The following is a 22,627-nucleotide window of genomic DNA, read 5'->3' as shown; positions in this document are numbered from 1 at the left end:
ACCCCTTCCCCCTCGGGCGCCTCTGATTTCCCTAGGGGCAGCCCCCAGGGCGGTGTCGGCGGGTGTGGGGGGCCGGCAGCCCCCCCCCGCCCGCGCTCCCCGGGCCGTGCGCGGAGCCGTGCGCGCAGGGTGCGCGCACGGGTGCGCGCCGCGGGGAGCGAACAGCAGATTGCGGACAGCCAATGGCGAGGGCAGGCCGAGGTGGCACCAAATTTCCCGCAGCCAATCGGCTGGAGAGGGGGAGGAAAAAAATAGAAAGGAAAAAAAAAGCATAAGATAAAAAAAAAAAAAAGCAGCAGGCATCATGCGAGAGCCTGGCCCGCGCCATCCTCCTCTTCCTCAGCATCCTTCCTCCCGCCCCTCGGCCCGCCCCGCCTCCCCTCCCGGGCACGCCAGGAGCCGGGCCCCCGCCACGACTCGCCGCCCGTGGCGCTGACCCCGCGCATCCCAACCGCGGGCAGCGGGTCACCGGGAGGCCGGGGCGCGGAGAGCCCAGCCCCGCCAGCCGCCAAGCGAGCAGCCCCGCTTAAATACCTCCGCGCCCGCCTCCCCGAGCCGCACAGCTCGCCGGGCGAGGGGCCGACAACACGCAGCTTTCTCCCGCCGCCGCCGTTGGGGACCTGTGGGCCCGCGTACCGCCGCCGAGGAGCAGGGACAGAGCCATCTCATGCCTGCGCACTTGCTGCAGGAGGAGGTAAGCGGGGGGCTGCCGCGGGACCGGGGTCTTTGTCTTCCCCTCGCCCCTTCTTCCTTCATTTCCGCAGGCTCCGGCAGCGCTGCGCTGCTGCTGTTTTGGGAAAAAAAAGGGTCTGGGCATCCACGCGTGTCCGTGCACGCAAACGTATGCACACACATGTGTGTGCGTGTGTCTTCTCCGTGCCGCTTCTCAGTCATGAGGCGAAGTCATTCGGTGCTAGCTTAAGACATTACCCGAGCCTCATGGGGAGACCGTGAATGAAGCGGGGACACCCGCCTCTGGGATTAGCTCCTCGGAGCCTGTGCGCTTGGAGGGACTGAGCATAAAATACAGGTTTATCCTGAAAACATCCATCTAAGCGTGCTGGTAAGGGCTGTTCAGGAAGCTCTTTTGTGCCAAGAGGTAGTGGGGGTTTTGGTAACGCTCATACTCTGGGTTTTTTGATTTTCTTAATTTTTTTTTTTTTTTTTTTATAAGAAAGGACTTTCACTTGCAGCGTTTTTAAGCCAAATGTGGCAGCAGGGAGCGTCTCTAGGACAGACGCAAGGTGAAAGCAGCCAGCTGCCCAGATGAAATGAATGACTCTGTCTGCATTGCCTGTGCCAAGCAAACGTACAATAGGGAGACTGCCCATTTTTGGCATAAGAAGGTCTGAATAACAACCCAGCACCAGGAAGACACGTAGAACTGTTGGAGCTTTAGAGTTTTTATTTTTGCCCCTCCTGGCAGCCACCTTTGCCCAAGGGGAGGCAGGGGCTTGATTTCTGTTATTCCTGCTCTCACCTTCTCATCCTTCCCCCTTCTGCCTGTCCTCAGGAGTGGAGGTAAATCACAGCCCTGCTCTCTTGCCTGTCGCCAGCAAGGGGGATCTCTCCCGGTCCTTTTGTGCAGGTGCCATGACCTTCCAAGGATGCTGTGGTGTGAATAATTTTACTCCTCTTCCCACCTAAAATGGATGCCAAGGGCAGTGTGCTCGGCCCATGTTTCATAGTCTTGGCATGTATTTTGGGGCATATCCTGGAGGCTGGAAAGAATCCTGTCCCTGGGTCATGTTGGGCATATTCAAATATACTGGACCAGAGATTCAGTGCCCCGGGGCCCCTGGGCTGAGCCCAGCGCCAGAGCCTTTGAACTGCAGTTGGTTGTATAAGCTGGCTGGGTGCCAGGATCACCTATGGCGTGTTCACTGCTGAGGGGGGGGTGGTGGAGGTGGGGGAACACATCTGCTGTGCAGATGAGAGCTGCGAAGTCACTCAGAAATGAGGGAGAGCTCATGAGAATGATTAGGTGGCTTCCTCCCCCTCTCAGCTCTAGACCCCAGATCAATCTCCATTCCATTTTCCTTGGTAGGAGATGCAGAAGCCACCATGGCCATAAGGGGGTCAAAATCCTCTTTCGTTCCCCCTCACTTCATTGGTCTCCAGCTAAGTAGCTGCCCACTCTCTCTCTTCCCCCCACCACTCTCCCCCAGCAAGTCTGTAACGGTGGAGCTGTGTTTATAGGCCTTTTGATGTAAGGTTAGTGCACATGTGAGAAATGACCGGTTCACCAGTTTACACCAGTTCAGTGTAATAATTCCAGCAGCATTGGTATGCTGGTAAAATTCCTTATGTGGCTACTACGACTCTGGAAGAAGCGTTTTTTTCCTCTCTGCTGTTTTCTTTGCGCTCTCCCTCCTCCTTCTACTGCCCCTGTGTAACTTTGACAGTGACATAAGCTATCGCGGAGGAGAAAAATGCAACTCCAACCCCACATTCTTACTCTGGGAGCAGCATGTCCATATGGGGAGCGTTACCCATCTAATTATACCACCAGATCTCTGCTGGGAATTTTTCCTGCATAGACAAGTCTCAGGTCTTCTTGGTAGCTTGTCTTCCAGCCAAGGAAGAAAACAGTGCTTTCCTGCCAAAATGCCGGATGAGAATATCTGACACTTTGGAATGGGCAGGATTTTTCCCTGCTTAATCTCTGGATTAGAAGCAATTTCTCATGGCTCTTTTGGGGTGGGGGTGGTCGCCTCTAAATTCTCCAGCAGCTCAGAGTATCATACCCTCAAAACATTAAGTAGGAAAGCAGGCAGAGACAGCCTATAGCCAGGATGCAGAGGAGCCTGTCCCAAGCTCAACAGCTGCCTGGGTTCAGTGAAAGCAGCAGGATACTTCGTGTCCAGGTTTTTTCCTTTCTAACCTTTGATTCCAGAAGGAAAAACTTACAGAGCTCCCTCTGTAGAGATCATTTTACTTCCCGAGCCTGGAGAATCTGTCAGCTTTGCCAGCTCCTCCCTGTAGGAAGGTATGTCTGTAGCCCTCTAGTTTCTACCCTTGGGAAAGGGAGGAGTTGGGGTGGCCACGTAAGCTGCCTGGCCTGATTTTAATGCCTCCCTCAGGAAACTGGGCCATGGCAGGTCGGTGGTCTCTTATGACTCCTGAGTGCCTGCATGGCAATCTACTGTTAGTTCAGGAGATGTTTCTACTGGGAAAGGATCTTTCCCGCTTGGCCATGCTCCCTCCCATGGTCCCAGCTCTCCCATTCCTGCTGACTGACCCTTCGTACCCCTTTGCATGTGGAGGCAGCAGTGCGGGCTAGAGGGATGTGTCCTTCGCAGGTTCCCAGGAGGTGATAGGATGGGGGCAGCATGCCCTCCCACCACTTGCATCCCACATGCTTGGCACCGCTGGGGTTGAGCTCCATCTGACACTTGGGCTTGGGCCTGACAAAGAGCTGCAAGCATCAGCAAGCATGTGGCTGTTGTGATGGAGATGGAAATCCGTGATTCAGGGTTCAGTGTCCTGTCTCATCAGGGTCAGTCCTGCCTGCTCCTTTTGTCATGCATGCCTGATTGGGCAGGCTGTCACTCCGCCAGGGCAAACAACCATGTGCAGAGGGAATGTTGTGTCACAGTTACAGGACAAAGCCAGGAGCCAGGCTGAGCCAACTTGCTGCTTAAAACTTCCTCTCTGCTTCCTGGTGGCCTTGGCTCAGAGGATTGTCTTCCTGTGCCTCAGTTTGCCTGTGGGTGGAAAGCGGGACAGGGATAAGAGGCTTAGCAGTAGGCATGGGATAGGAGCTGTAGATCTAACTGGAAGTACATTGATTGACTGCGTCCATCCATTAATTTCCAAGCATGTTGGTCTTGCCACATCCCAGCCTGGAAGGTGAGGCCTGCAAATGATTTCACCAAAGCCACTGGTGGAAAAAAGACTGGCTTTCAAGTCTTTTTCTTTACTTTCTGCGCCTTGTCCACCATTCACTTCGCCTCCCCAGAAAGAGCAGGCTCCCTTTCAGGCCATGACTCCATGGGAGTAGAGTAGGCTATTCTTGGTGCCAAGGGCTCAGCTGAAAGAATGGAGCCTGCCAGGTAAACTGCAGGCTGCGAGTTTTGGTACTGCCAGCCTAGATGCTCATGTTTCTATTCCCTGCATTGGTAACCATGTACTTCTTGGTTTGTTTCTTTCCTTCCTCGAAAATGTCCATTGCTGCCTCTCCAAGGAGTTCTCCTCCAGTTCCGGCACCACCACTGTCGGCACCGTCACCTCCCGGGTGACCAAGAATGGGAATGCCGTCATGGAGAAGGACGTAATCAATCACGAGGACTTGGCAGGAGACCGGGGCATGATAGAAGATATCTTTGATGAGACCTACCGGGAGAAAGAGGGCCCCAAGCCCCCCATGCGATATGTCTGGAGGAATATCATCCTCATGAGCCTTCTCCATTTAGGGGCCCTGTTCGCGTTGACACTGATACCTTCTGCAAAGATCCAGACATTGGCGTGGGGTAAGCACATTTCTCCATTTGTTTATTGCCATCTGCAAACCCCAAATCTGTTGGGTGGCATTTTGTTTTCTCCTCCAGGCCCACAGACTCAGGGAGGAGAAAAAAGGAGGTGGAGGTCTCCTCTTAGAAGAAGCTACTCAGCCAGCTTTGTAGCAGCCTGTGGGAGGGCTTGATAATGTCTCTCATAAGGTCATGCATGAGAGGGGAGGATTTGGCAGGGGAGTGCTTGGCTGCCTAAAGAACAAACTTGATTCACAGGCATTAGGCTTGGAATTAGCCACTTGTGGGAAGAAGCACAGAAAACGTTTGATGGAATACTGTGGCAGTCCGTGAAAGTTAGGAAGAAAGATGCTAGCAACAGCACTTTAAGGGGTGACTGCGGAGGCAAGGTACAGGGCATTATTTGGCTTCAGGCTGCTGCTCAAAGATAAGAGTCATTCCTGTCCTTACCAAGGGAAGGTAAATCCCACAGAGCCTCCACATGTGTGTGAGGAGAGACAAAATACAGTTGTGCTGAAGGTAAAAGTCAAGAGTTAAGTGTGAAGCTCAGATCTTTTCTCATTCCTATAAAAGCACAGATTAGCCCCCATCATCCCGGAACTAAGCCTGACAGCTTTCAAAAAATAAATAAGCAGCTCTCCAGGCAGCGAATTCCAGTGGAAAGCACAACCCAGCAGAAGGTAGCTAGGCGAAGCTCTTCCTTCTCAGAGACCTTGCGCTGGGCAGGAACCAAATCTCGTCTTTGAGTGTTTGAAAGGCAGCTGGGCACGGGTTCCAAGCTGCAAGGGAGCTTCGCTTTCCACCAGCCTTTGTGTGGACCCCTGGAGGAGTCAAGAAGCCAAATGGCTCCCAGTGGGGAGGTCGAGACTTTGCATCCAGCCCCAGCCTTCCTGTGAAACAGAACATCCCGGAATGAATTGCGACAGTTTAATTTGAGACCTGCTGGCATGGCTCTTGGTTTCAGTGGTGCTCCTGCAGTGTGTTCAGCTGGGAGCAGCATCCTGGTCAGCTCAGCTGTGCACAGGCCCTGGAGTGACCCACCGGGTCTGTCACACTGTTGGAGTCTGCTCTCCCGATGGCTGTGAGCAACAAGCATCACAGCTGGACTGGTAAAGAGATGGCTCCATGCACAGCCAGACTGACTCCTTTCCTCCTGGATCATCTCAGGCTGTCATAGGCAGAGGGGGATGAGCATCACTGGAGGCCCCAGGGCTCGGTCAGAGTGAAAGCAGAGGTACCGATGTGTTCCCTGTGCAGCCAGCATGGCCTTTTGGGGGGGACATTATGAAAGAAGACTTTGCTCAGCCTTTCCCTTGTGAAAACCTGACAGGCTGCACTTTTGCCCAGCGTGGCAGTGCCGGGCAGAACATGCAGCCTCAGCATGACCTTGGAGGAGCATTCCAGGGCTCAGTCCTGCTGTGAGTCCCATCCCTGGGATCTCAGCTGGAGGCTAGGCAGGAGCTGCTATCTTCTCTCACTCACTGAGCTGACAGCCCAAGTCCTCCAGCCCCAGTCAGATACCCTCAGTTCACTAGGGCAGGGTGAGTTGGGTTTACTGGTTTCATTTCAAGCTGCTGAGATGCACTGTGATTTCCAAATCCATCCAACCCTTGAGCTCCCCTGAGATACTTAAGTGGGCTCGAGCATCTTGATTCAGCAGGTTAATGCTGCTTTGCATTCTGCTAAGCCGCACTCACCCCAAAATGGTCTCTGAGACAGTCTTTACAACCACATGCTTGTTCGGGATGTCTGTATGGCATCCCATGGCATTTAGTGGGAATCTGCCTTGCTTTTTACCTGATGCCAGTCCTTCCTGCTCTCCTCCTTCAAGTTAACTCTGATGTGCCAGGCTGGATGAGGCTTTGAGCAACCTGGTCTAGTGCAAGGTGTCCCTGCCTATGGGGACATAGGTGCCAGGTGTCCCCAACAGTCCATTCTCCTCCAATGCTGATGAGAGCCCAGACACTCTGATCCTCCATGGGTCTGGCTTCTCAGCAAGACTTCTTGCTCCTTCAAGCATCGCCCTTTTCTTGGTTCATGCTTTTCTTTAGCATATACAAGGCATCTGTGGCTGTCATCTCGGTGACTTGCTGTTATTTTCCCAGCACCCACTGGTAATAAGGAGAAGACTATGGTTCCCATTTTACGTACAAGGATAAAGCAGCAAAGACTGACGTTGCTCCTGGCAATATAGCTTGGGCGTCGGGCAGAGCAGCTTTCTCAGTTCTAGAGCTGCTGGGGTTTTTGCTTGTTTCTTTGTTTGCTTTTCAGATCATTTCCTCCTTAGGATATGTACATATAATATAAAAATAACATGGCCCCAGATGTTCTCTACTGTGATGCTACAGGCAGCTGTGGAGCATGGTAGCTGATTATCTACCTTCTATATTTTGTTATAAGGAGCAGTCCCCTGGTTATACCCTTTTCATCCAGGCCACTGTCTCCTTGATGTTCCTGTCCCTCTGAAACCAGTTATATTGGTGACTGTGTCCTCTTTTGTTTTCATTTCTCTGTGTGCTAATTCCTCTTTGTCTTTCAAGCTCTCCAGCCCTGCCTTCATCATTGTTTGCTGTTCAGCATTGCTGTGTGCATTGTATCCCCTGATCTCTTTCTGGTACAGAGCTTCCCAGAACAAGCTGGGGTTGTTGATCAGGTGAGAGCTTGCTATAATGAGAGCTCTCCAAGCCCTTCCAGCACTGACTTTCTATCCAGCTCCCTTTCTATTTACTGTCTTCTCCACTGCACTTGACAAAGTCTTGTGCAGTCTTTTCAGGGATCACAGGCAGGATCAGATCATTTGCCAAACGGCGCGGAGACTGAGCCTGGAAGGGCAGGATGCAAAGGGGATAGACGGTTTCTTCTCTAACTGCTTTGACCCTCCCTGGAAACATGATTTGCAGGTTGTCTTCCTGGCCCTCTGGTACAGCAGACTGACAATATTTCTGTTAACCCCCGTTGGCCTGGCCAACAATGTCTATAAAACAGTGACAGTTCCTCCTGGCATAGTGCTCATGTGTGAGTGACAACACCTCATCTCCCTGCAGTGTCAGCTGTGCCAGAAGCATGGGTTGATACCATTTTTTGTTGCTGCTGCATCATCTTTGGATCCAGGAGAATCTTGCTGGATAATGTAGGCAAATCTGACAGCCTGAAAATCTCACCACCGGGGATGTGTCCAGCAAAGTGTTTACAGAAGGTTTTTGTTACTTTCCCATCAAGACTATGCTGGCAACACCTCCCCACTTACTGTCCTCTCCAGGCTTAACTAGTGGATGGCGTGCTTCTCCTCCAAGCGTTGCAGGGGAAGTTAGGTTTTAGCAACAGCATCTCCTATTGCCTTCCCTAAACACTGTTCCCCTTACGCTGCCTGCACACATTTCCTTGCCCTTGGTATCTCTCTCCTGAGATTAGCAGGACTTACATGGCTATCAGGGACTGGGAGGCATGGAGGGAACAGTCTAAAGCTGTAGTTTTCCCTTGCACTGAGCAAGAAGCCCAAGGACACCTGCTGGAGCAGGGACACCTCTTCATGTAAACATCTGTGGTGTTGACTGCAGCTGACAATACCTTTAGCACATTCCTGGCTTCCCATCATAGCTTGAGGTCTGATCTGGGCCCTAAAGAGGTAAAGGATAGTGAGTCATACAGACATGACTGAATAGAGAACATTTTGGGTATAATTTTTGAAGCACCGAGTGCATATTTCTGCCAGTGGTCATAATTCTTTGTATCCCAGTTAAATGTGTCACTGGAAACATCACCTGTGAGTTGATAATCTTTTGGATCTTGGATACTTCAAAGCACGGTGTGGAAGATGACTTTGAAGCCTCAGCTGATGGAGTCCCTAAGTCCTTCAGTTTGGAGCAGCATCACAGGGCAGCTGTGAGAATCTGTGCTACTTTATTTCACCTTCTCTACTTTCTTTCCAATTTCATTATCAATGGATAATCTTGAATGAGTTTTTCTTCTTCCCTGTGAGAGATGCTGATCCTCTGGCTATGCAATGATCATTATTGTACCTGTTTGCAGGGATGACCGCTCTGAATCATTAGGGAGCTGTATTCATCTGTTTTCCACCAGACTTACTGTCACTGTCACAACAACTCTTAGGTATGGCTGATGGAGCTAATAGTCCTCAAGTAGGCTTTAGGTTTCTGTGGGGCTGGGTGCCACGTATGCATAGACTGAGAATCAGCTCCTTTCACACAGAAAGTGTCTGATCCTTAGATAAACTACAACTGCTGTATATGGGCAAGAGGCATGGCAACACAAGATTATAACTGGAGAGTTGTGGCCATTGCAGTGGCCTGCGATGCAACTCCAAGAGAAGTCAACAAGCTGCTGAGGCTCATGGGCTTTGGATGAAGGACATTACTGTTCTATTCCAGGGCACCCAAAAGCAGTGGGTACTTTCCCAAATTTTTAACAAAGGGTTTCAGGTAAGGCTACCCAAAAGCAAATACTGGTTGTACTGGTTTCTGGGTCTGTTGGTGTACCCACCACAACTCTTTTGTGATTCCTTGTGCTTGCTGAGATGTCTTTGTTGCTGGTATCATCTTCTCCTGAAGGGGATAGCTACAGGCAAGTTACCTGTATAAAAGAGATACAGATGAGTTTCCTTCTTGCAAAGCTTAAATACCACAGCCAGAGCCATCTTCCTGGAGGCCTCTTTTACCAAAAAATTCCCAATCAACATGTGAGGATTCACCAGAGAGGGAAGCCTGAACTCAGGGCGATAGATAGGGCATGTGCTCACCCAACCTGGCATTTATGTTCTAGTGCTATTGAAGACCATGAAAGATTGCATAGTTCATTTCTGTCCCCAGTGCACCATTAACACATGCCTACTTGCCCCACAGTGAAAAGCTGGGCTCTTTCTTTAGGAAGTTGCACCACCCATCCATTGCAGATTGCTGTTGCTTATCCTGGACTCTCTGTATGGTGTTTTTCCTAGAGTCTGTATAGGTTGGAGGTTAAATCCAGACTCCTGGCTACTGCTCTCTGCTCTGCCATAAACTGCTTGTCACCCTTGGAAATCTACCTCAGCTAGTGAGGTGTGCACAGTAGGTATAAAGTTGCCCAGAGGTGTTATGAAATGTGGTTTGCGGGGTATAGCTGTTTATGTTCGAGGGAGAATGGTGGCGAGTCACACTTCTGCCGCTAGTAGGAAGTGTCTGAAACATCCAGGAGTGGGTTTCGTTGTTACTGCAGTGTCTGAGGCCAGAGAAGTTCTGCAAATTGAAGTCACATGTTAGGTGTTTTTTCAAGGTTTGCTTTTCTGTATGAATCTGTGGGGATAGTGACTGATTTAAAATGGGGTTTAAAATCTAAGACAAACAGGGAACTGGTCATGAGCTAGTTCATAACTTTCAAGTCCACATCATGGGGCTGGGTGGGACTTTCAAGGTGTTAAGCATAAGTACTTTCCTGTCAGTAAGGCTAAAGGGAGACCTGCTCCAGCATTCCCGCCTTCTCCCCTTCCAGGCTTGGGCAGCTTTTTGAGCTTTGCTCAGCTCTGTTGTCTCTTGCAAAGGCCAGATCCTGCTGCATTTGCATGCATTTTCACTCCTCTTCATGTCCTATAAATCAGCTATGAGCAGTGACTGCTTGGCCCCTCCAAGAGACCACAGAGGTGCTGGGAGACACGAGACAGAGGTGCGCTGGTCTGAGGCTTGCACTGCATTTGGCAGCAGGCGGGGGAGCCAAGGGAGAAGATGAAGATGGGAAGTCACAGTCAGATCAGCAGACAGAGTACATCACTGTTACACAGCGGGATGGGAGTGAGGAGGGTTCATGGAAGTTTAAGGGGCCAGAAGAGGATGTTAAATCAGCCGAGACAGGCTTTTAGCAGATAAGAGATGAGGTTTGGAATGTAGCAAAAAAAAAAAAAAAATTAAAAAGGAGGTGTCAGAAGGAAGAGGGAGCAGAAGATGATAGAAATAGAGCCTGGATTATTTTGAATGAAAGAACAGGGCAACAGTGCCTTGTGCATGTCTCAGATCTCTGATTACAGACAAGTTTCTGGCAGAGTATCTATTTTTCTAGGTTCAAGATAAGCTTGATTAGAGCCATTTGGCTGGACTGAATAGTATTGTCAAGCATTCCAGCAATTCCTATCCATGGGTTTATATGTAAGAATAAGGAGCTGTTTTCATGATTGATCCAATTGGCTGAAATCTGCAAATTTTACACCAAGGGAAGAGTTTTCCCCTAAGGAACTGATAAGAACGCATCCTTTACCCCAGGGGACTGAAGGTGGATCATTTGTCCCTCTCTGGGGGGATAGATGTATGCACAGATGTCCCTCTCAGTGTCTGAGCTTGCAGGGCAAACCAACTGTTGAATGCCCTCCATCATTCCACTAAACTTCCTGACCTAGAAACTTCCTAGAGAAAGAGTTAATTTTCAGATACAATTCTCTTCTTATTCCCAGCTTCCTAGTGCAATGCTGCTATGACCCTGTAAGTGTCTTTTCTCCATTCTCGTTCTAGGACAGGATACTGGAACCCAGGTTAAATTCCAAAGGTCCCAGAAGGACATGTGGGAACACACAACCCAGGGCAGACATAAACACGTAATCCAGAGGGAAAGGGATGTGGCTTTTTACTAGCTGCCAGAGGGGCAAGGCATACCTTCTGACCTGTGTGGAGAAGGAACACATGGAGCAGCCTCAAGGCCCAGCCACATTTGCATCTGCCATGGGCATGACTTGCAGTGCCCCTGCCCACTCTCACAATGAGTTGTTGGCCTTGGGAGTTTCCTTACATAAATAGTGCTGGAGCTGAGCAGATGATGGGGTCAAAAAGACCCTGGGAACGGGAGCCTCTAGGCTGATCTTAAGTGGGTGGTGGAGCTGAAGGTGAAGCCCAGGCTTCAGTGGGATGGTAGGTTAGATCTCCTCCTAGCCAGCTTCTGCTCAGAAAGGGGGCAGAAGAGAAGCCTACGCTTGGGTTTGAGCTGTCCCCGCAAAGAACTGTAAGATCATCTACCACCTCTAGGTGAAAAGAATGCAAATGAGATTTAGTGAGGAGTGGTGAGATAGGAAAGCAAGACCCTTGATTATTCAGGGAGGGAGGAAAGAGGGAAGCTGTTCTGAGGTGGACTGCAGAGCTGTTACCACAGGGCTATATGGAAGCAGTCACTTTATACAATTTTGATGATCCTGCACCATGACAGATGGCACTATGCTGAAGAACCAACCTTTCTGACAAGTCTTATGAGGGAGAGCCTCCTTCCTTGTCAAAGATGAAGAGCTGAAGTGATTTGCCCCATGTTGGTTAGGAAGCCTGTTGTAGCTTGGGCACTCTCATGTTGATTTTTATTGCCCCGATCTCTGCTCTCCATGGGTTCCTCTCGCTTATACAGCTTTGTGGCAAGGCCTGCCTTTGTGTTGCTCTGCCTGAAAATTTTGTGCAGGCTGACTTGCTCTAACCACTGCACGACTTTCGTTTCCTCTCCAGCTGTTCTGTGTTTCCTGCTGAGTGCTCTTGGGATAACAGCTGGATCTCACCGCCTCTGGAGCCATCGGTCCTACAAAGCCACGCTGCCCCTGCGGATCTTCCTGACTATTGCAAACTCCATAGCCTTCCAGGTAAGCACCTCCTCTATATGCCTCTGCTCCTCAGAAGGAGATGCTCCCTTGAACCCCGTCTCAGATATGTGGCACAAGTTGGTGGAGAGGAGAGATGTCTATCTCTCCTACTACCTCTTGTTAGGAAACAACCTGCCCTTTCCATCTAATATGTGTTAGAGACTGTCTCATTGTCTCCACTTTGTCCCATCAGAGGGTGACTCTGAGAAGAACTGGGTGAGGAGAGGACTGTTGGCCAAGACCAGGGCTAGGAAAGCTCTCCAAAGCAGGAATGTACCCTTCCCTCCAGGTGTGGTCTCCCTATGCTTGCTCCAGTTCCCATGAAAGTGCTAAGTACTCTCCTAGTGTTGCCTCACCCTCCTCTTGCTGCATGGCTGATAAGGGGGGAGACATCTGCACAGCCCAGGGAGCCAGGCTGTGGAATTTGCTGTTGCAGAAAGACCAAGGACTTACTGAGATTATGCAGTTAGGGGGATGCGTCTCTGGTTCAGAAGAGTGATAGTTATGAATAACCCTGTTATAAGTCACACCACTGGCTTCCAGAAAGTCATTTCAGGTCAGTGATGTTTCAAGGAGAGAAGGGTTGGGCCCATTCAGAGTGGCCCAAGTGACTGCAGGCAGCTGATAAACACCTCAGGCTATTGCCTAACCACTCAGAGAGCACTTCACAGTCCACACAGCAAACAAACTGGGACTGTAAAAGAGATGGTCCTTCAGAAGTCAGAGTGAAAACCCAGATTGGCTTGGCACAGAAAAATCCTGGTGGCCTCTTGGGTTTGCTGCTGGCAGGCAGCTGTAACAGCACTCTGTCCTCCAACTGCGCTTGAAGGGATTTCATACAGGCTGGCTCATGTGTAGGAAGTACTCAGGAGGGTGGCAGGGTGCACCACTTTCTGCTAGAAAAGGGGAAGAGAAAAGCATCAGTGCTGTGCCCCTCAGTAATTCTCCAGCTGAGGTATGGGGGAAGGGTAAAGCCCAAGCAGACCAAGTATTTTAGAGACATTATTTTACTTGTCCTCCCTGTGTAGCCATAGAGGATATCACTTCATTGACATGTAATCAATACAGGGTGGGGATGGGGTTTGGGGGGTTTTAAAGCCTTGAAAAACTTTCTAAAACACCATTGACTTTCCTATTCTTTGTTAGTACCAAACCAGAATCTTTGATGAGGAAGAGGAAGGACCAGGCTGCTGATTCCAGCACCTGCTCCAGCACTCAGCAACGGAATGGGGTGGGTTGCTGTGCATTGGCTAGTCCCATACAAAGACTGTCTTTCTTTCACAGGGTTATAGGGCAGAGGGGGAAAGAATTTGCTGAGCTATTGCTGTAGGGGATAGGAGTAGACAAAGATGAGAGACAGATAGATATTTCAGCTTCAATAGGAACTAATCCAGAGTTTTACTGAAAATTCAGTACCATTCCCCATGGATTTTTTTTTTTTTTTTTTAATAGTTACTTTCAGTGAGATCAAGAGGAGGTTTATTTTCAACTTATCTCCCTCCTGTTAGTGGCAGCAGCTCTGAGACCAGACCAGTAACTCTTAAGGCCAAAGAAGACAATAGATTATCTTCTCTGAGGTCCTCCAGAAAACGCCTGTTGGCTGCTCAGGGATCTGTGGCTTGTGATTTCAGAGAATTTGGGATATGTGCACCTAGTTGCCTTTTCCACCTGCAAGACCAGGCAGCTGCAGCACAGCAGAAGCTCTTCTGGTTATAGCCTGTAGCTGGTAACTCCCAGGGAAGGGGGCATTCTCCTAGGTTTTGCTTGCTGGACCAGGAAAGCCATGATGTTCAGACAGGTTTGCAGTTAGAGGTGGTCCCAAAGTGAGATCTATAGAAAAGATAAAAGGCTGGGCTTTTCATGTTACATGATGCTGTGTAGGGTCTGGAACATGAAAGAGAAACCTGGGGCACAGGTGAAACATTTCCTACATAGACATTGGTTGTATTTCTCTTCTTACTAGATAGGGAAGGCTGCTGTGTTACACTGTTCTGGAGGAATGCTGAGTGACGATGCTCTAGCTAACAGCAGTGCACAGATCAGATACTCTGAGGTATTGAGGATTTGGTTGGAAGGAAGGCAGCCGTTCCCAGTATTTGGAAACAAACGATAGTTGAATCCTGGCCCATGTCTATCATTGGCTTATTGCATGGCCTGCAGGTAAATAATGTTATCTCAGATGAAGGAGGAACGGTTACAGCACTTGAGAGGGACCTGAGGAGTTGTGCCTCTGCTACAAGCTCCTGTCGTGGTTTAAGCCCAGCCAGTGACTCAGAACCCTGTGTGGATAAGTCTCTTGGTCTTTCCAGGCAAGAAATAGGGATGATTATGCCGCTTCCCTACCTTCAAAGTGTTTTGAGGACAAGTCATATGTACTTAGGAGATTAAGGAGCCTCTTGTGTAATATGGGCAATAGAGGTGGGCTTGGATCTCTGTTTCACCAGAACCTTGGTATAAAAGAATGAGTACAGGCTCATTAATATCTACTCTTAAAAGCGGCCAAAGCAATCATTTCTTAACACAAATGATGAAAGCTTTGACATTTTCCGAACTATTGATTTTGCAGCTTAAACAGAGTGGTTATGGGACTGAAGGGGAGTGTTTTTGACAACTGCCATTGAAATGGTGTATTTATTTTATTTCTGAAGAGGGGCTTTAATTTTAAGACTGTTTTGGTTTCCAATTAAATAAAAAAAATAAAAAAACCCTTGCCCCCAAGTTTAACAGGTCTGATTTGGCAATCCCAGGAAAACCAAGGCAGGTTGACCCATAGAAAATGTCAGGGGGAAGGGAAGGGGCAGGTTGATCAATCACAGCTGGCACTGTGTAGGGATGGGGACAAGTGGCCAACAAGAGTGTGTGAGGGAGGAGGCACTGACTGGCCACTGAGGGCTGGCTATTGCAGGGGTGCGGGAACAGACTGACCAGTCAGAGCGTGTGATGCTGTAGAGGATGTGCAAACCAAAGCCTAAAGTTAGCCAATTGAAAAAATGAAAAGGCAGCCCACAAAAGAAGCAGATTTCAAAGAAAAGTGAAGAGTTTAAGCAAAGAATACCCAAACTTTGTTTTAAAAGCCAAAAACCCCAAATGCTCATGAAAGATAAAATGAGTGATACAAGTTCAGGTCAATGGGATTTGGGTGTCTAAATGTTTTAGGCCCTTTTGTTAATTTGAAGGAAATATTTCCAGCCCTAGCCCTAAGTCTCCACGCCTGTTGCCTTGCAGAATGACATCTATGAATGGGTCCGGGACCACCGTGTCCATCACAAGTTCTCCGAGACAGATGCGGACCCACACAATGCCATGCGGGGCTTCTTCTTCTCCCACATCGGCTGGCTGCTGGTGCGCAAGCACCCAGATGTCATAGAGAAGGGCCAGAAGCTGGATCTGAGTGACATAAAGGCTGACAAAGTGGTCATGTTCCAGCGGAGGTGAGTGGTGGGTTCAGCCCCAGCACAGAGCCGCTGTGGAATGGAGCAGGGACCCCACAAATGTGCTGGGGACTCCAAGCGCCTTTGATGGATCATGAGGGGATTGAGGGCATCATGTGAGAAATAGGAGTCTTCAGTCTGCCCAAGGCTTTGCAGTAGGATGAACTGTGAGAAATGAGCTGTGCCGCTCCTATAGGAAGTATTTAGTAGCTAGTGATGCCTCCAGCCGTCCCACACCCCTTTCTTGCCTGCCTATCCTGTAGCATCTTGCCAGCAGCAGCCTGAGCTTTGCACCGCAAAGCACCTCCATGCCTGCCTGCGCACAGCCCAGCTGCTGCTTTGGCTGGCCCAGAGCCCACCTGCAGGTGCCTGCAGGCCATCCTTGGAGATGATGTGGTGATGTGGTGTGCCTTCCAGGCCGTGACTCTGGCCCCTCTCCCACCAGTCTTCTGGAAACAATGTGGTGAAAGAGGGGTTGAAAGTGAGGACATGAAAGAGGCAGTAACTGAGAAGGAAGTCTTGTTTCACTGGTGCCTATTAGACGGGGTATCTCTTAACTGTCTGGGGCTATACTGGGGCTGATCCCGAGAGGAGGCAAGCCTGTCACTAGGGCTCCAGGGATGGGGAACTGAACCCATATAGTAACCACCCTTGGGAGGTCCCTAGTTCAGTCCTACACGCATCATGCAAGGTTTGTGGCTTCCCTCCTTTTTGTGCTTTTCTCATGGGTGATTGGAGTAGTTCAGGTTCCTCTGCTCCCATGCCTTTAGTGTGAGAGACCCCGCATGCTCATCTGTTTGATGGCAGAGGAGGCCAAAAGCAGCAGCTGGTGTCTGGACTCATGGTGATTGGGATATCGCTTTGTGCACATGTGAGATTGAGACAGGGAGAGCAGGACTTGACTTTGAGTCTCCTGCCTGGTGATAAGATTCGGGAATCTGCAGGCATGGCTTCTGCACATCCAGGACAAAAGATACAGGGCTCAGGAGAGAGGTATTTCTGCACTCAATTTTCCCTGTATAGCTGAGTGTAAATCCTCCAAAGGGAGGACTGAACCAGCCCTTGCTGTCCTGCTGCTGCCACTGAGCGCTTTCCTCCTGGTCCCTTCCTTTCCAGATACTACAAGCCCTCGGTGGTGTTGCTGTGCTTCATGTTGCCCACCTTAGTGCCCTGGTACTTCTGGGACGAATCCATCGTCATCAGCTTCTTCATTCCAGCCATCCTGCGCTACACCATAGGGCTCAATGCCACTTGGCTAGTGAACAGTGCTGCTCACATGTTTGGCAACCGGCCATATGATCAGTACATCAACCCACGGGAGAACCCCTTGGTCAGCCTGGGGGCTCTAGGTATGTTCAGCATCCATGTCTTTTGCTGTTGGTAGACTGTAGAGCGTGGACTGCCCCTTGGGGCTGCAGCTGCTTCTAGGAAGTTCTGTGAATGCAGGTGTCCCTATTTTCCTCTGCACCATTCCCCTTCAGCCTTTGCATCTGGGGGTGTTTCCTAGGCTGGCCAGTGAGTACACAAGGGCAGTGGGGTTATCAGTTCCCACCAGCCTCTTTCCAGGCTGGAAATGACTCTGCTACACTTAGCACCTCCTTATCTCAATAGCAGTATTTTATTTACCCTGCTTGAAGGTCTCTCTGCTGCGTTCACCAGACTGAAAAACCCATGTTGCAGTCTCTGCTTATCTGTCTTAGATTTGTCAATTTGAAAACCAGCAGATGCACATTTGGACACGTTCTCAGGGAAGCTGATGATTTTGGAGGTACTTGAGGATGATACAAGCCAGATCATCTCATGTGTTTTCCTGAAATTTTGGGGCCTAGGGAAGTATATCCCAGGGTCAGCATTTGCCCTGATCTGTTCTCCCAAGCCTAAATCCCGAGCTGGTTTGCATCACTGTACATTACTGGGGCTGCACTGATTTCCACGACTGAAGGATCTGCTCCTGGGTTTTTAGTAGGGAGGGGTTTGAACTGCAGAGACTCAAGGGGGTAGGAGCAGGAGTCCAGGCAATGTCATTGAAGGGGTGAGTGAGCACTGAAGCCAGTGTTGTGTATCTGGAGCAGATGGTCACTGACAGGTAGATAGCTTGGCAGAAGTCTGTCTGTGTTATTCCCATCTGGAAACATCCTTTGGATTTGGCATTAGGTCTGCCAAGTGTTGTAGAAGTATTGATTAGCCTGGCTTGTTGGGGACTTGCTGCAGGTCTAGCTGGTAGCTGAACCAATACCAGAAGGTTTCTCATGATGGCAGAGGAAAAACTGTTATGATTCTCCTGGTGTTTTGGTGCAGTTGGTGAGCAAGGGCCTTTCTGAGTTCCTCGCCACACACTCATTTTCCAATAAAGCACCATAGGTCCTCTGTGACTGTTGTTGCCTCATTTGGGCTAGCCTGTGCATGCTGGAGCACACCCAAATGACATGGGGTAGATTGCAGATGCGAAATTGGGCTGAGAGGAGCCTGGACTCAGTCCAGAGCCTGTTTCAGGAATGTGGTGCTTTGGGCCAAGTTAAAGGGGCCATCAATCTAGAGCTCTGCAACATCCTCTCCCTGCTCGTGTTTTGCAGGAGAAGGTTTCCACAACTACCACCACACCTTCCCTTATGACTACTCCACCAGTGAGTTTGGCTGGCGCTTCAACTTAACCACAGCCTTCATCGACCTCATGTGCCTCCTGGGGCTGGCCAGCGATCGCAAGAAGGTCTCCAAGGAGGTCATCCTGGCTCGGAAAATGCGGACTGGAGATGGGAGTCACAAGAGTGGCTGAGTTCCTGCTCCCTTCACGCACACATCCACACCTCTCCTTCCTCCTTTTTTCTCCCTTTCTCCCTTCCCGATCCCTACGAACACGCTGGACAAAGGTTTAATGTTCTGTTTACTGACTACTGAATAATGCTACCAGTTTGCTTACGATAATGATAATGAGTTTTAACCCCTCTCCCATGCTGTATTTTACATGATGTATTTAAGATCTAGGACTCTGCCTTTTATAACACAAGGCCACTCCTCTCCCTCCTCTCCTGCTTTCTGTTCTTTCTCTCCAGCCCCTCTACCCCAGCTCCCACCGCTTTACATTGTCCTGGTCTCTCCCTGGCATAGGAGCTGGTAGGAAGCAGTCTGGGGAGGCCCATTGCAGCCAGCTATATACCATGGAGTTAAGGGAAGCCTGTACCAGCCAGCTGAAGAGTTGAGCCAAAGTCAGCGACCCTCTCCCCACCACCTGCCCCCCAAAATTCCTTCCTCTGTCCCTCCTCCTTTCTCAGGGGCTGCTGACAGACATGGCATGGCTAAACTGCTCTCCCCAGGAAAAGCAGCCCTGTTCCCTTCCCTTGCCATTGGAAAGAGAGATGTCTCTTTCCAAGATGTCTCTTGCGAAGTGTTCTGCCCCCTATCCCTACCACACAGCCTGTCTGGCTGGGGAGGGGAGAGTCCCCAGAGTCTCTGAGAGCTCCAGCCATGTCCATCGGTGGCGAGGGGTATGTGGTGGCCACAGCGGGCACGGGAGGGGGAGCCTTGGTGGCCTTATTACCTCCTCCCTCTGGCATCACAGTCTCCTTCCCTGCACTGCCCGCTGTACCCTGTGCCAGCAGGGACTGAAGGCAGAGCCTGGCTCTGGGCTCTGCAGCCCATCTGGAGAGCCACAGTGATGGGGGGGATAGATGGAGGGGTGTGCCACTGGCTGCCATGGGATGGCACCAGCCTGAGGTGGTTTTGTTCACCACCTCCACTGAGAATTTTGCCGGCAAATGGGACTTTGCCAAAATAGAGAAGGGGAGAAGGATGTAAACCAAAGCTCCACTGCTGAGTTAAGCTGCTTTATGTGCTGGAGGAACAGGGTCCCTGCGGGGTGGCAGGCAGATGTCCTGGTGTCCGTGCCTGCCCTGTGCTCCACATCCTGTGCTGAGTGCAGGGACAAGGCAAGGGAGCACCTGCAGGCATAGGGAGGGGTGAGGGTATCTGCAAGAGCGTCTCTCCATCATCAGGGACTCCGCTCAGTCGATTAACAAGTGCCTGAGAAATACTGACACGGGGCCAGGTGGCACAGGGGGCTCAAGGGAGTTGAGACCTCTGAGGTGAAACACTGCTGCTAGTTTGTGCCACCTCCGGGCTTTCCTGCCCGGGGTCCACTGGGGTTGTTTGCCATTCCCTGCTCCTCCCTAAGCCCTTTATCTTGCCTCCCAGCCTCTTCGGCGAGCCATCTCGCCACCTCGCTCCTTCACTGGCAGGACAGGCAGCAAGGGCGGCTGCGGAAAGGTCAGTTATATCACTGAACTGATGTGGGCACGAAGCTGGAGGGTGCTGGGGAAAAAATCTTTGTGGGTGTTGTTTCCTGCGAGTTGCAGAAACCACAGGTTGAGTTCAGGCGGTGGGTTAGGTTCTGGGCGTTGTGGCCCTTGAGCCCGTCACTGGGCTGAATGTGTTTCTTTTTTCCCCCTTTACTCTCCCCATTACTATTAATTTTTATTATTACAATTAGTTGTAGTAATAGTATTGGTTTTGTTGCTTAAATGCATCAAATAGAGCTGGAGGAAAGCACAAGAGGTGGCTGGAACGAGGTGATATTGGAGTGGGGTTTGCAGCATCTCCCTTATTCAGGCAGGCCAGGGAGGGCAGAGACGGAGCAGATGCCAACTTCCTCGCCTCAGCTCTGCCACGTACCAGCCAGGCACACTTCACAGGAGCGAGTCTCTGCAGCTTTGCTTTCTCTTGCTGCTGTGAAACTCACCAGGAGCCAGGACAGCCCATGATGTTCTCCTTAACAAAAGCACGCTTGTTACTCAGAAAAGAAGTCCTTCTCCTCTCCTTTCCCCTCCCTGCTACCACCATGGCCTTGTTATTGCTCAGCAATGGGACCCATAAAGGTTTTGAGCCATTAGCAGCAATGTGGTGTCCAGCCGAGGGTACACCAGGGAGGAACAGAGTAGGGAGCCCTTCAGTTCCCAGTGTCAGGAGATGGCATCCTCACTGCTCTCGGGCTCATGACTGCCTGGAGACTGGCTGAAGCAAAGGGGGTTGTGGCTAGAATTGTATCCTACCATTTAAAAAAAAAAAAAGAAAATGCCCTCTAAAAAAGGAGAAACACTGTTAGCTCTGTAATTGCAGGCTGGCTCGGCCATAGTCTATAGCTCTCTGAACTCACAGAAGCCTCCAGAGAGGATGAGTTTGCTTCTGCCAGTAATTTGAAATGGGTATGGGGAGGGGAGAAGATGAAGAGAATGATTACCTTGCTCCTGGTGCCCTTCAAGATGTTGTGCGACATACCCGACGGTAGGGAAGCATGCTGTGACATGCTGCAGTATTTTACATCCTCTCAGCAGAGAAGCAGAGTCTGACATCAAGGGTTCCTTTGAAATTTCAAGTGCTGATTTGGGTCCAGAATCTGGAATTAGGGTGGAAGCTGAGGAGCAGTAACCAAACAGTCCTGGTGTTTGCCCAGTCACTTTAAAGGTAGATTGGCAAATATCTCTGGGTGCCTTAAATCTTTCTTTAGTATACATAGGAGTATTGACAGCTATTTGCCATAATTTTTTTTCTTTTTGCTGAATTATGAACATTCGAGGGCCTTCTTGATTATTTAATTGCCTACATTGAACTGTGGGTGCAGGTGATTTTGAATGTATTTGAGTTAGAATTTCTGTTAGATTAAGAAACAGATACAACACTTTAAGTAGAACTTTGAGATATATATATATATACACCTATAAATGTATATATATATTTTTGGTGGCATGTTTGTATCCTGGACGCGTTGTCTGTATGTTTAGCTTAAATGAGTCTGTGAGAGGTGGAAGCAGAAAAGGCAGCAGTGGAACCTCATGGCTAGAGCAGCCGTTCTCCTGGGACTTGTTCCCAGTTTAGCTACTCGCTGACTGTGTGACTTCGGACAAAGTCACTTAAAAGCTCTCAGTGCCTCAGTTTCCCTATCTGTCTCAGGGGGTTACACCCTGCCTCCCGGCACTGTGGTGAGGCCGAGTGCAGAGGAGGGAGGCGTATGTACCACACGCACACCGCTGCTGGCAGAAGCATGGACTGGTTTGTTTTCCAAAACCATTCCCAGCCCCGCTGGTATTGTAAAGCGCAGATGTCCAAGTGTTGAGTTTTCAGGGAAGGATTGGAAAGTTGATTCTGCACGTTGTCTAAGCTCTGTCACTGTTGAAATGTGAGTAGGATACGGTTTTTCACAGCTTAGGGATTTCTGCATAGTAGTATCTCTGTTTTGTGTACTGGAAAAGAAAAAAGAAAACCAACTTTTTGAAATAATTTCTACTAATATGGAAACAGATATCTGGTTGTGCTGATCTGAAATTTTATTTGTTCATAATAAAAATGTTACTTTAAACTTGTTGTGCTGATGACATGGCGAGCTGGACTTAGTAAAGCACACGATGCCCCATCAGGATGGATAACACTATGCGTTACCGTTTCCAAACCCTCCTCCCTTCCAAGAGAACCAGGGAAAAACTACTCTGGCTCTTTAAGCACCATGAATGAGTGGATTATAATGGCTTTCATACTCCAGCGCAGCCCGGGCAGGCACACCCCACCAAGGCTGCCCCTGCGCAGCGGGGTTACTGCAGGTTAATTCCAGCCAGGGCCTCCTGCCAGAGCCTTGCGGCTGATGGATATACATGCAGCACAACACGTAATACCGGCAGCCTGTCTCCCAGCCGGGCATGGCCGTCACCATGCCAGGCAGGTTCATCAACCTCAACGAGGGGGAATTTTCCTCCTGCGAGAATGAGCATCCCTGCTCACCCCACCCCTCGTGCAGCTGGAGGGAAAGGGAAGAAGGGGGAAATCCCTGGACCAAATCTTCGCTGTACTGATGTTAGCTTCCCTGCTTCTCCAACCCAACTGCCCAATGAACATCCGGTGATAGTGGAGAATAAGGCCATCACTGCATGGCACCAGCTTGCTCCATGGACGAGCGGGCAGAGGGGACAGCCTTGTCTGCAGCAATGGTACCACCTGCAGCAGCTGGGGACCCCCGATCCAGCCCGTGTTTGCTGGCGCTGCTGGCCCCTTGCAACTGGCATGCTGAATTCCTCAGCAAAATTGGCGCATGCTTTGGTTTCCAGCTGTGGCTGCTGGAAAGTCCTTTGGATGGGAAGGGCAGAGCCAGTGTG

At 50.1% G+C, this 22,627-nt stretch overlaps 1 protein-coding gene across 1 annotated transcript; it reads left to right on the top strand.

The window, feature by feature from the left end:
- The first annotated feature begins 281 nt into the window (after positions 1 to 281).
- On the top strand, positions 282 to 21,840 carry SCD (stearoyl-CoA desaturase). Its single transcript, XM_030487132.1, has 6 exons — positions 282 to 694; positions 4,187 to 4,472; positions 11,933 to 12,063; positions 15,289 to 15,494; positions 16,611 to 16,843; positions 18,068 to 21,840. The coding sequence occupies exons 1-6, from the start codon at positions 668 to 670 to the stop codon at positions 18,265 to 18,267; spliced, it is 1,083 nt and encodes a 360-aa protein (XP_030342992.1). The 5' UTR covers positions 282 to 667; the 3' UTR covers positions 18,268 to 21,840.
- The last annotated feature ends 787 nt before the right edge of the window (positions 21,841 to 22,627 follow it).

This window comes from Strigops habroptila, chromosome 5, assembly GCF_004027225.2.
Source record: "Strigops habroptila isolate Jane chromosome 5, bStrHab1.2.pri, whole genome shotgun sequence".
Taxonomy (NCBI): Eukaryota; Metazoa; Chordata; class Aves; order Psittaciformes; family Psittacidae; genus Strigops; species Strigops habroptila.
The sequence above is the reverse complement of the archived record's forward strand: the minus strand, read 5'-3'. Positions and strand labels throughout refer to the sequence as shown.

Bases quoted from the DNA above. Each gene is read 5' to 3' on its own strand.
- SCD (XM_030487132.1), top strand. From the start codon at position 668: ATGCCTGCGCACTTGCTGCAGGAGGAG. The intron at 4,473-11,932 runs GTAAGCACATTT...TTTCCTCTCCAG, and splicing joins GATCCAGACATTGGCGTGGG to CTGTTCTGTGTTTCCTGCTG. The intron at 12,064-15,288 runs GTAAGCACCTCC...GTTGCCTTGCAG, and splicing joins CAAACTCCATAGCCTTCCAG to AATGACATCTATGAATGGGT.